Source organism: Larus michahellis, chromosome Z (genome assembly GCF_964199755.1).
Source record: "Larus michahellis chromosome Z, bLarMic1.1, whole genome shotgun sequence".
Taxonomy (NCBI): Eukaryota; Metazoa; Chordata; class Aves; order Charadriiformes; family Laridae; genus Larus; species Larus michahellis.
Genome location: NC_133930.1, coordinates 16,426,974 through 16,440,445, shown reverse-complemented (window position 1 = coordinate 16,440,445; position 13,472 = coordinate 16,426,974). Strand labels below are relative to the sequence as shown.

General features: G+C 42.7%; 1 protein-coding gene and 1 long non-coding RNA gene across 4 annotated transcripts in view; one reads left to right on the top strand and one right to left on the bottom strand.

The window, feature by feature from the left end:
* Positions 1 to 5,833: 5,833 nt before the first annotated feature.
* LOC141736577 (uncharacterized) lies at positions 5,834 to 13,398 on the bottom strand. 3 transcript variants are annotated; one of them, XR_012585005.1, is made up of 3 exons: positions 12,926 to 13,366; positions 11,699 to 11,805; positions 5,834 to 6,280 (listed from the first exon to the last, which is right to left on the bottom strand). It is a non-coding gene; the product is annotated as an uncharacterized LOC141736577 (long non-coding RNA). The 3 variants fall into 3 exon arrangements; XR_012585003.1 differs by having other exon boundaries at positions 5,836 to 7,714; positions 12,926 to 13,398; XR_012585004.1 differs by lacking the exon at positions 5,834 to 6,280 and adding an exon at positions 10,685 to 11,317 and having other exon boundaries at positions 12,926 to 13,392.
* Positions 11,928 to 13,472, top strand: part of OXCT1 (3-oxoacid CoA-transferase 1) — a 90,170-nt gene continuing 88,625 nt past the window's right edge. The window contains exon 1 of the mRNA XM_074570985.1: positions 11,928 to 12,407. Coding sequence (XP_074427086.1) covers positions 12,324 to 12,407 — 84 coding nt within the window. The 5' untranslated portion in view covers positions 11,928 to 12,323. The remainder of the gene's footprint in view (positions 12,408 to 13,472) is intronic.

Sequence of the window (13,472 nt, the reverse complement as noted above, 5' to 3'; positions counted from 1 at the left end):
GTGTTGCTTTCTTAGTTTCTTTCTTCATAACTGGTCAACTGGGCAGGTGGGTGAACAGTGAAGAAGATGTCATCCAGCTTTCAAGGTGTATCTTGTAAAAAAAAAATTATTAAAAAATCAAACAAAACTCCCCAAACAGAACAAAGACCAAAATAGTCGTGTGCTGACTTATTTGATAAAGGAAGTGGTGTCTTCCTTCCTGTGCTTCAGGCACTGCTGCAGCTCACTTTAATTGTATCTGTTTTGAAGGCTGGATGTATATGCAATGGCTTTTTTTCCAGAAATTGCTATCCACTCTTTCTTTAAATACGCAGTGGAATCTACTTTTGACCTTTCTCATCAGTGGCTGAGATGGAAGTGTTTCCATTAATATGAAGCTGGTAAAATAGAACCTGCTACAAATGTTAAAAAAATGGGGTCATGTCCAGTTCTCTGAAGAAGAGAGGACCTGGAAGATTTTTAGTGGATTTATGTATTTATTTGTTCCCCTCTGCCCCAACCTGGTTTTGCTATGAAATGTGTGAGGGAGCAGAAGATGTCTCTAGTGGCTTTCAAGTGTTTTTCATATCTTATACCCTTCATACTCCCTGTTGGGAGCTGGTTTACAAGGAAGTGGGGTGGCAGGACCTCTGGGTGAAGACCTGAGGGGCTGCAGAGCCTGGAAGAGCGGTTGGGCTGAGCCCAGTTGGGATGCTGCCGCCTCACCCTGGGCTCTGCCTGTCTCTGAACAGGCCCGTTCCCCAAGCCGCATCCCCTCGGGCACTAAACCCACAAGCTGCATTTTGTAGTTTGTGGAGCTGCTGTGATAGCGTTCTCCCCACACCTTGCAAAGTGCTTTGGTCTAAAGACTGGTGAAAGACTAGTTGTCTGGTTATTTGCTAGAACAGGGACCTCAACTTGCCTTTTTTTTTTTTTCTTAGAACCTGTTTAGATGAAAGCCCTGCCAGATATTTGAAAGAGAATGGCCTGGTTTGGGGTTTGCTACCTCTCACTGTTCTTTTGGGCTGGGAAATCTTCAAATTCTCAGAGCTTCACACAAAGATAAAGTTGCATTGAGTATTTTTTCCTGAAAATTTTCCATGTTTAAGAAGAAACACTCTTTCTGAGTGACTTCGCATAAATTATGTTGAAGTAAAAAACCGTTTTGCTCCATAGAGTTAGCTTAGGGAATAGTTACAGTATGGTAAAATGATCTCAGGTGAAGGGATTTGTGTGGGATTTGTGCTCTTTCAGTGGCTAGCACTGCCTGTTTTTAAGGCTGCTGTTACTAATAAGGGAAGGCATAAGATGTCTGTTTAGAGACAGGCTCCGTTCCTAAATTGGTGGAAGCACAACAGGAAGAGTGTTGTGGTGTGTAAAGAGTTGTGGTTGATGGAAGAGGGAAAGCTGTTATGATTTTGTCCTTCAGAGCCAAGAATATGGCATTGCCACAAGTGTTTTCCTGTTATATATATAACAGGGTTTATATATAAATATATCTCTGCATTTATTTGCATGTAGGTATGTCTGGTGTGAATGTAAAGTAGATTCTGTAGATTGCTACAGTAGATGCTGCTGCTTCTTTCCTTCCAAACCACGTCCTCTTTCTGTCCTCCTGAGATGTGTGTCTGTAAATGTGTATGCTGCTAGAGAACAGATGGGTTGTAACTATACATTTTGGAATTATTTTTGTCCTGTGGTATTCCATCAAGACTTACTAACTGTCCTGATATATGTAACTGTGAAACCAGGCTAGCCTGACATCTCTGAATACCTGAAAACTTTGAACATATTAGAACAGCTAATGTCTTGGATATACAAAATCTACCTTGCTTTAGAAGTTCTGAGACATATTTTATTTCTGAAAGCTAAAGAAATAATACTTAAACACAAGTGTGTGTTCCTCTGTATATTTAGTATTACCCAAACTAGGAAAATGTTTGTATCTTTAATTAAACATATAAAATTATCTAGAGAAAGAAGCTTTGCACAGCAATGATTGATGCATTTTTATGATAACTAGCAGCTTCAAGATCTTTTAAGTTGTGCGGGTTGTGCAGATTTTCTTGAACTATGGCACCTAACTGGGGTTATAATGAACTCGTAGTAATTCTTGGAGAAAGTAGTCTAAAGAGAAATTTTGTTGGATTCAAGTGAACTGCATATGTTCATAGAATCACAAAATATCTCAAGTTAGAAGGGACCCATAAGGATCATCAAGTCCCACTCCTTGCGAGACCACCTAAAACCAAACCATATCACTAAGAGCATCGTGCAGATGCTACTTGAACTCTGACAGGCTCGGGGCCGTGACCACTTCCCTGGGGAAACTGGGTATGTGTAGAGGTGGAAGTAGTTAGTAATGGAAATGTTGAATGGAAAGACAGAGATGGAAAAACTAGATTAGGCCTGATCAAACAAGACTCAAAAGATGTCACATTATCTCTGATCTAGCAGATTCCTAGCACTTTTAGAGTCTGTGGTCAAAATTTGTCTTCAAAATGAACAGGGGAGACATTACAGCTATTAATACAGAGGTACTTGGCTAATTTGAGTTTGTAGCAGCACGCTTCAAGTCCTGTAGAACAGGAGAAACTGTAATACTGTATTTGGTGTAGCATTTTAGGATGACATGAAATTATTATGGTTTCAAGAATAAATGTATACCCTTATTTTGCAAGCATGAATAATGTGTGATCCTCACAGATTTTTATAGGTAATTTAAGTGTTCAACAGCTGTCTGAGTTTAATACAGTAATTATAACTGGGACACATGTGAGTTGACTTAGGGAAGACGAGATAGGCTTATTCAGCTGTGCAATAGATTTCACAAATGTATTTGATCTCTGGTAAATTAAGTTAGGGATGTACTTGTAAAATGTTAAGTACTAGTGGTATATTTTTGTTAGCAAAGGAATGAGAAGCTACTTACCTTTGGTGTTTTTTTTGTTTAAGAAAATTATGAACTTTGATAGTGTACAAAAGCATAACTACTTAAATTAGGGACAAATTCCATTTTATTGGGTGATATGGGAATTCAGTATTTGATCATAACTTGTGTGTGTCTAGTGGGCATTATGCTGATTTAGCCACCTTAGAAGCGAGGCTTTGCTGTTATACTGTGTCTCTAGTAACTAAGGAGCACTTTATAAAAATCAATCCAAGGTACTTGCCTTTTTTACTTATTTATATGTACTAATAACATTTGGTCATACTTGTCTCCCATGGATTTGAGTAATAGCTTAAAATCAGTTTGAAGTTTGCTTCAGGTCTATCTTGTTTCATTTTGCATCAGCCGATGAACTTTAGTGAGCAAAGAGGTGAACTGGAGGGATGTGCCAGCTTCGCAGTCTGAGCTGCCTCAGTAACAACTGGATCATTGCACTCAGTCTGAGATGTCAAACTTGCACCATAAACTATGTTAGTTGTGGATTATAAGAAATGCTGGGTTTATATAAATACTTGAGAGAAACTGAATTTATTAAAATGTGTTATAGAATATTTGGTCCGTTGCACGTATTCTTTGAAGCATGCATTCATAAGTATTTCTGCTCTTGAAAATAAGCAAAAAATTTTGTATTTTTGCACAAAAACTATTAAACAAGCATCTTTATGCATTGTATGTGAGCTCCATGAGTTTGTTGTATCTAATAATATCTGTAAGAAAGATGGTCAATGTTATGGTATCACCTTTCAAATGTTTCTTGGATTCACAAAAAGGAGACACATGTATTCTTTCTCTCTTTCACTGTGTGGCTTTGCAATTACCAGGGAAGGGGTGTAAAACTGGAATTTATTCAGAATAATGCTAAGAAAATGGAGATAGTTACCAAAGATGTCATCTGTGTTCATGGGATTAAGCACTATGAAATGATTTCCAGAATTCAGTGTCATAGTGGATAATGTCATGGCATTGAATAAGGAAATAGAAAATTCGATCAGTCCTGCTAAAAGAAGGCTATGTATTCAGTCTGAAATATTTCCAAGTCAGAGAATTTGGTATTCATACTGTTGATGCCAAATGTGAAATCAGGGTATGAGAGTGGTCTGGAATGGAATTGTACCTTTGTGTCAATAGATGTGAAATATATTTATTCTGGAGAGGCATGTGAGTGCCAACTCTTAGTAGACATTGTAGGTGCGTCATATTTTTGTTTGCCTAACCTTGCATTACCGTTCTTTGTTCTGCCTGCTTTCTACTCTGTGTATAGCTCAGGTGGTGCCCTGACAAAATATAAATCAGCTGCTTTCTCACAGTGTGGTCACCCGCAGACGGGACAACATGGTACCTGATTTGCATATAAATAGGTTCTGAACATACAAGATTTAGCAGTTTGATTTTTGGTCATCAGAAGTGGCATTCACTGAACTTTGAGGTTGGAACCACTCTCTTCTAAAGTGACCTCCCTAGAAGAAGGGCGTGTTAGAGACTGACAAATAGGAACTGCTTCTTGCTGCTCGAGCGAGAGCTGAAGTAGTTCCTTTTTAAAAAGCAAATATAAACTGTACAATCTTCTGTAATGGAATGGAACAGTTTACTTGCAACAGGCAAGGAAACCTGTGTTTTTCTGTTATATGGTTAATCAAAAAACGGTGTGCGCTGTGGATGCCTTCATCCAAAAGAGTGCTTGTGCCTGCCATATCACATGTATGGGCTCCTGAACGTGTTGGTCTGGGAGAGCTTTCTTACAGCAGTCTTCACCCCAGTCTCCAACTGTTGCAGACTAGTGTGTATGTAATTTAGAGCCAACTTCACGGTCAACTTCTAGCTAACACAGAATTAGCGTTGTTTGGTCAAACAAGTGATTAGGCTCATGTCCCTAACTGCATGTTCCCATCTTTAATTGTGTTAATCCTGGAGTTGTGTGGTGGATTGTATAAAGTCAGCTCACTTATCTCTCTGAGCATTGCCCAGTTTTTCCACAGACCTAGTCTGTAGTTGGATCACCAAGCTGATCTGGATGGCTATAAACTGAGACTATAACTTCCTTCTGAAACGGTAACATGTAATGTATCCTCAGAGAACCTTTTAGTAAAGTTTTGTGCCACCATAAGAGGTTTTATACAGTTAATTCCCTTGGATCATAGCAAAATTAAATCTGCTAATTGGAGTATTATATTAATCTATGTAGCACTTAGCATTAAAGCTTTTCTGGTTCTCCAGGGGTTTCTCTTGAGGAAAAAAAAAGACAACAAAATCCATTCCTGAAAGGATCATGGGACGGATGAGAAGGAACCTGTACTTCAGAATGCAAGACAGAGGTGTTTGACAGGCGTTTCTCTTGGAGGAGGAGTAGTAGTTTAAACAGACGCTCTTCTCTCTTGCCCCTTCTTCCCACTCTTCATGGTGCTGCCTTTTAAGTTGTGCTCATGTAATTGTGTCCTTCAGATGAACATGACTGGGAAGGTCACCTGTGTTAAAAGCCTCCCCACCCCTTTTCCGGTACTACAGTTGGATGTTCAACCACGCAAATGCATTTACTGTCCTTGCTAGGCCAAGAAGTCTGTGTTTCTTGTATGTGAAGTGTGGAGTAGGATGTGAAGTGTCTGCAGTGTTCTGCTTGGCTTGCTGGAAATCTGCTACCTGGGAGTGTGGCTGTGGAGACTACCCTCTTGAGCCATATTCAACCAAACACCCTATCTTTCAAAGGCATAGCAAAATAAACATAAGCATACTGATTTTGAAGACCTGTCCATGTCACAGGTAATTCCTCTGTTATGGTGCACAACTGCTGGAGTGGCAAACCATTATAAGGGTAATCAAGGTTTTACCCTGTGAGGTAAATGGGAAATCCAGGATTGTTGACCGATCTTCTGATTCCCGTTGTGGATAACTTGCAAGCTGACTGAAATTCTGGAATTGCTTGCTTGAATTTATTAACAAATCAAATGCGCTAAAACTGAAAAAGCATCATGTTTGTCACTTGGATAAATAATCTACAGTCACGTGAATTATAAATTCTAAAGGTACTTTAAAATTACATGGGAATCTGAGACCCTTTTTGCCATTCACATAGTAATTCATTTCAACCCAGTTTTTCTGGTTACCGTTGGTACCTAAAGCTCTCCCTGCCAAACTTGCTACAGAAGCAGCACCTCGTTGGGTCCTAGTCTTGAGTGAGGACAGGCGTTGGTGCTGGAGAAAGGCAGATGTCAAATGCCTTGAAGCCTGTTTGAGAGTGCATCAGGATGCCACAGGGTGTCACCAGTGCGCTCAGCATAGTCCAGCTTTTAACGGGGGATGTGTCGTCGTAGTGATGTCAATCTGAAACGATTGTGTTTCCTTAAATTCTGCAAAAGCCTAGAAGCAGAGTACAGAAGTCTTCAGTGAACTGTTAACGTATGGCTTCCAACTGGCCCCTGAAACAAACCATCCCGAACTTTGATGAGATGTTTGGACCTGCTGAAATTGAGAGGCAGAGGCCCGAGAACTTTGAAACAAGCAGCTGTGTGCATGTAAATGCAGGGAACCTGCTGCTTAGGCTTAGCAGGCTTCCAGGATCCTTTTGAGTATTTGTAGAACCAGGTTTAAAATCAGACAGATCTACTTTACCGAAACTGGGGCAGAGATGAAGGAAAACCCAATATTCTAAGACTAACCGATTCTAAAAGGCCTTTTAGAAAGATGGATGAGTGAATGAATGGTAGGGGTTAATTTTAAATCACCTTATAAAAATTTGACAACAAAAGTTTCAGATTTTGCCATATATCCATGTGAAAGTTGTGTTACCTTCCTTACTAATTCTTCTGTTCGTTTAATTGCAACCGAGAAATGAAATACCACAGGAAATGACTGATTGCTTTTCCTAATAGACGTGTAAATTCTGGACCATTGAGGTATTAACAAAGCCGTTGATGAGCTGCCCACTGCAGGGCAAAGCTGCTCTGAACTCCAGACAGCTGTTTCTCTAGCAGCTGGGTGGACTAGAAGATTAGGCAAAACAATTCAGGTGAGAATGGATTGGCACTTGGTTTTGTCAGCGCACGCAGGGAACTGGCTCCCTAGTCAGTGCGTGATAAAATAATTACAAGGGCTTGGATTGCATACGTGAGTTTGCATGCTAGACTCTTATAGCCAAGAAATGGTGCTTGCCAGTTAAGCTCCACACCCATGAAATGGATGTCAAAGTCCAAGTTTCAAAGAGGAAACCAGAGTTACTGGCGAAACTTGCAAACCAGGCAGGTGTTGCTTCTCTCCAAGTCCAACCCCAGCGGGCTCCTGTAGCCCTGCTGCAGAGCACCATCGGCAGGGAGGTACAGGAGTGTGCTCTGTTTACTGCACACAATGCCTGCAGGCACAGCTCTGCGCTATCATCTCAAGGCTCTGCATTTGTTTTTTGTTTTTTGTAAGCTGTGTGTCAAATACAAGGAAAGAGATTTTTTCACAAGTAGTTTTACAAAGTCCTCCTGGTTTCTGAGTTTAAAGTACATGCTGGTGCTGATGAGGTTTGTCTGAAAGTACCCTGTGCAGTTTATTAATTTAATGTTGGATTGCAGAATCCAGAAAAGCCTGCTACAGTAGAGCTACCAAACATGAACTGACTTGCAGTGTGACAGCTGCTCAGGATTCCTGTTTACAGTTTGTTGTTTCTGTAGCTCCTTTGTTATCTTTACCATTACTCTTTTACAGCACTATCAATATGGAGTGTAAAATAACGCCATTCTTTCAGCTTGGCGAGAGGCGGGGCTGTGGAAAGACTTCCCTGTTCTGTTGCATTCTTGAAGCAAAATATGCCTGTTAAAAATGAGGAGTAAGAGATTAGTGCGGTTTTCTGAATAAGGGTTTAAACTAGCCTCCATATATATCAAGACACAAACATAAGGAACTTATGCAGCTGATGTCTGCAAGTATCTGCTGAACAGGCATTTTGTTTTTTCCTCACTCCTGCTGTAAAGGAATGATAAGTCACTTATCCTTTGTCCAGAACTAGGAGACGTACTGACTGACACTGTTGAAGGTTATTACACCTAATTAATTTAGAGCATGTTGATGACAGTTACTGAATACGCAATATATGAACATGAAGTGCCAAGGATCATGCTGAGGAACAGACTTTGTGGTTCTATTTAAACAAAAATGACACCTTAATTTCAAGTACTGTGTAATTATACCTTGTAAGTACTGTGGTTTTGAATCGAGGTGCAGCATTTGCAGTGGTCAGAAAGTTTGAAGTTTTGCATTTTTAAGATTAGTGAATTGAAGTAGCTATTTAACTGTTGATATAGCTGCTGGTATTTCAGTGGCTATTTCTCAGTGCCGTGAAGGTTAATAAGTGAGTAATTTTAATTCTGCCATTTGACCAAGTAAAAAGTGTTTGGTGGCTTCTAAGATGTTCTGCATAGTTGCTTATCTTAGCTTGTAATAATGATATGATAGTCTGACACAATATAGAAACTTCTGTATCGTTTCTATGTAAGTAGGGCATCCTGCCTAAAATATGAGACTGCTATAATGGAAATTGGACTAGTATGAAACAAACAAACAAAAAAATCACCCACAATTGTTTTTCATAATATGGACCTCCTAATCCAATTAGTTTTTTTTAAATTTTCTTAATTAGGTGAGTTCATGAATTCTACTGTGACACTCATTGTAACAAAAATATTTGTGGACTTTCTGTTGTCTGCTGAAGAGGTTCTTCAGGGATAAGGAACTGCTCCTGCCAATGGGTTGTTGATTCTTCCTTATTACGTAGCTTCGGGATCCTCTCATAGTTTGGTATCCCCTTTGATCTTAAGCTTACGACTGTGAAGGGAAGATGTTGCCAGAGTTAGTCAGCAAAGGGATTCCTCAGCAGCTCCACAGGTTGTTCCCTTCAAAAATCTTGGCCCTGTGGTTCTCTCATTTGCTTTACATTTCCATAACTGTCTAGATGATGGCTTTTTTTTTTTCTCGTTTGTTTTACAATTTAATTTTGCCTTTGGTATTTATGTTTAATTATGTATGAACTTTCATTTGCCAAATCCCTGATGATTTTTAACATGTATAGTTTTCACTAGACTTTTAAGTATCCATTTTCATTTGTAATGACCTTCCTTTCACCTGAACCTTGTTAATAAGTTGAATATTTAAGTTCACATGGCTTACTAGTGTAATCATTGGTGATGTGGGTGGCAGACCTTTTGTCTTCCCCCAGTTAGATATATTTCCTGTAAATATATCTAGCCCTTTTGTCTTCCCCTAGTTAGATATGTTTCCTATGAGTCGGTCTTAAAATTGTTGAATGTATTGCAGAGGAGCTTGTTAATTCTTTTTATGTTCTCAGCTGGAGTGTATTTATAATAATCTAATGTCTTTAGGTCTGCAACATAAGTTTTATATCATTCCTGTATTTTTTTCCCTGTAATACTCCATTCCTGCAGGAAGATGTAGGTGCTATGAAATAATCTTAAAATTTTCTTTGACTTTCTATCCCATAGATGAGTTTCAAGTGCTTTTAAATGATTAATATGAAAAAATAGTTTAGTATGTTGAGTAATACTCAAATGAACTTAAATAGCAACCTCTTGTTTCAGATCTGGGACCTATTAACATGACGGAGGTAAGTTTATGTGTTCTGTGTATGTTCTAGTTGCTGCATATTTTAATGAGCTTTCCCTTCTGTGTGGCTTCAAAAGTGATTTTCATGCCTCAATAAATGGATTTTCTTGCCAAATTCCAATGGATCTGAAAGAAAGGTACATTGCTAAATTTTAAGTAGCTAAAATCTGGGTCAAGTATAAACAAATATTAAGAAACTTTTCTAGAAACAAAGTTGTTCATCTCAGAGTTCTGGTTCTTCCCCTGTATAGGTAAATCAAACATATAAAAATAGCCTGCCTACCTGCTAACTCTTTAGTGGCTTCTTTGGGAAATGTTATTTCACTGTATTGGAGAGCTGACTTTGACGCCTTGCTGTGCTTGGTGGTAGTGTAAGTAAGCTGCTGTTATACAATGTATATAATGATTAACCTGTGGTAGCTCCAGAATGCTTACCTGTCTTGTTTTTAGCACCAAGGGCTCAAAACTCTCCCACTACTCACTTGTAAATGCTGTTGAACTTGAAAAGCATTTGACTTGGATGCTACCACCGTTATGCAATTTACTTCAATAAACAATATAAGATCATATTAAAAATATTCTTGAAGTAGATAATCTTTAAGGTCCCTTGCAACTCTAACCATTCTATGGTTCTATGATTTTAGAGACTTGTTTCATATTGGCTGCTTAGTTGCAGTCCTGGTTGTGTAGAGCTTTAAGACATCTTAAAAATTAAGACAAAGTAGACGATCTACTATCCTTTATAAACTACTCCATAACAAACTCTTTTATCTGCCCATTCAGTTATGTTTGGAGCTCTTCTAAGCCAAAATAAGAGGCTTGCAGTCCAAAGCATGCAGACTTTGCACAATTTTTTGGAATAATTTTGGGTTTAGATAATCCATAGCACCTGATAAGGAAAAGTTATATCCCCCTAACTTCCTAGTTCAGAAACTGTAATTTACGTAAGTAGAATTAGAGCTTTGCATAATAGATGTTCCAAGGAGGTATTAATAATACTTATACGCCATACCTACGGTATGCAGTTAGCCCCCTTCCTCCAGCCTGCAAGGAGGAACGCTGTTGGAGTCCCAAGTAGTCCAAACCCCATGCAAAATAAATGCTAGCTGGGTGTGTAACAAGTACTCAGAAGTGAGCAATTTGATAAGTCTGAGAATGCACAATGCTGGTTTAAAGGAAGATATTTATTGAACTGCAAGAATAAACTTCTTTTAGACAAGTTTTTCAATGCTTAGGGAAATTTTTTCATGACAGGAAATTTAGGCATTTAAGGAATTTACATGTCTGTATGAGATTTAGGTAGAACCAAGGTTCAGAAATCCAGTCCTGTAAAACTTTTCTGCTGATGCTTAGCCCTGGAATATCGCAAGCTGTGCTGTTACTTTGTTTTTCACTTCACTAACCTCCTGCAATTCGTAGGTTTTTACATCTGGAACTGACCCAGACTTAACTGACTAGCTAAATATGGTGAATATCTAGGGAAAAAAAAAAACAATGCAAAACCTTCCCAACAGCGAAGGTATCTTCCCCATGCTTCACTGGCATCTGCAAGGTTTGTCTGTGATGTGAACTGTAACTACCACTGCTGTTTGAAATCCGTAAGAGTGGCGTGGCTACGGACCAGCACCTGCAAGGCTGGACCAGCGCTCGCAATAAAATGGACTGAGTGTGCACAAACAGTTTAGAAACTTGCAGCACGTTCTTAAAACCTTGGCTTCCTTCTTGTAAATTATTCTGCTGCGTGTTCATACCACGACGGCTGAGTACCGTGAGGCTGGCAGCTGCGTTGGAGACAGCCTGGGAACAAGATGAGGAGCAGTGTGACCTGTGCGAAATGTGACCTCCTGTCATGTGGGCGAGGGGAATTTCTCTTTTCCTGCATCTGAACAGCTTCTCACATTTTTCTGAGTCCTGTTCCACCAGGCATCGTTAGGGCATGCACTTGATCATTTGGGGTATTTTTAGAAAGCGCAAATAATGGCAGAGGCATGCTTTGAATTTTCCTTCTAGCAGCGGCAGGAATGCCAGCACTTCACATCACATGGCAGCTCAAACAAGTCTACGTCTATTCCAGTAACATTTTCCCACCCAAACATAGCATCCGAGCGCCCTGCAGAGACCGTGTGCCAAGCTGGAGCCTGGCTCACCCCCAAGGGGGCTATGCGTTGGAAACTTAACCGTTCAACGCCTCTGTCCGCCTTTCCATCCTCGTGATGTTTTCCCCCCTTGGTCACAAAGCGCTCGGGACAGAAGTTTCGACCACCTTAAACTTCGCAGGGAGCCGTCTGTGGAAGCATCAGAAGGAAAACGGTGTGTGTGTGGGGGGAGCAACCAACCAACCAACCCACCACCACCACTCCCCCTCCACCTCTTTACAACTGAAGGGGTTCTTCCACCTCGGTTTTCCGCGGATCCGAGGGTGTTTTAGGAACAAAACCGATGGTCAGGGGAGGCTCCAGGAGCGGGGCCTAATACCCCCACACGGGACAGCGCCCGGACCGGCTGGACAGCTCTCCGGGGCCGCCGGCTGAGGGGAGCCGGCAGGTCCCGGGGCCCCGGCGGCCCCCGGCTCCCCTCAGCCGGCGGCCCCTCGTCCCTCCCCTCGTCCCCGCCTCAGGCCCAACCGACGTCAGTGGGCGTCAGGGCCGAGCCCCCCACCCTCCCTCCCTCCCTCCCTCCGCCCATCGGCATCCGCCCTCCCGCCGACGAACCGCTTCCCCCGGCGTCGGGCAGCAGGCAGCCGCCTTTTCCTCCTCCGCTTCAGCCCAGCCCGCCGCCCCCATCCCCGAGCACCGCGCAGAAGATGGCGGCGTACAAATTCCTCCTGCCGCCGCTCAGCCGACGCATCCTCCTTCCCGCCGCCCGCCCGCGGGGCGCCGGGGCTGAGGTAAGGCGAGGCGGCAAGGCGAAGAGGGGCACCCAGACTTCCGCACCGCCGCTCGGCCGCGCTCCCCGACAGCGACCGGCCCCCTCCGCGTCCCCCTGCCCGCCGGGCCTTCGCCGCCCCGCCCGCCCCCGGGCGGCGGTGACCTTGGCGGGGTCCGGGCCGCCTTCCCCGGGGGTCGATGTCCCCCGCGGGCGGGCGAGGTGGGGGGAGACGGGCGGGGCCCCAGGGGTAGGCGGCCGCCCTGCTGCCCCCCCTCCCCAGGCTGGCGTTACCCGCCCCCGAGGGGGAGAAGCGCGATGGGCTTCGTTCTTTTTCTCTATGAAAGTGGAGGTTTTGGTCCCAAGGCGGGCGGCGGGGCGGGCCTGGCCCCGGCGGCGGGTTGGGATGCGGTGACCTTGGGGGTCCCGGAGGTTCGGCTTAGAGGTTTATTTTTTTTAATTTTTTTTTTTTAAATTTCCCCTGCGTTTGAAATCGCAGCGCAATGACAGTATACTGCTGTATATTTCAATCTCGCTTACCTCGGTTTCTCCCAGAGGCAGGCTGCAGGTGCGGGCCGGGGGGCTGAGCGCGGCTCCCGGGCAGCCCGGCACCCACTGCCTTCATAGGGGTGCGGAGCTCAGCCCGGCTTGCCTTGCTCTTCTAGGGGAGGCGGCTGCCAAACCTCACCCATCTAATGGTTTCCAGCCCACGTGTAACCATAGCCACGTTAATTTTTTGTCTCTTCAGCCATAATTGTTTCTGTGGCTTTTCTTATTTTAGTTGAAACAGCGCGTTTACTCTCCTTCTCATGCCAGTGTTTATTCTTCCTGATGTCTTTATGGACAAATCATCATTGCTCTTCCAGTCTTTGTCTTGCTAAGTTATATTTTGCTCTGCTATTAAATTTATTTTGATTTTATTGATTGTTCTAGGAGCCCATCTGTCCCTGTGTTTCTTCTCTCTTAAACCTGGGCTGCCAGGCTCCTGAGGTCTCAGCTTGCTGCCCGGGTGTGCAGAGGAGCGTGGGTGATCCCTGGCACCTCGGTTTCCTGAAAGCCCGCCCATTGCTCTCAAACGGCAGAGCAG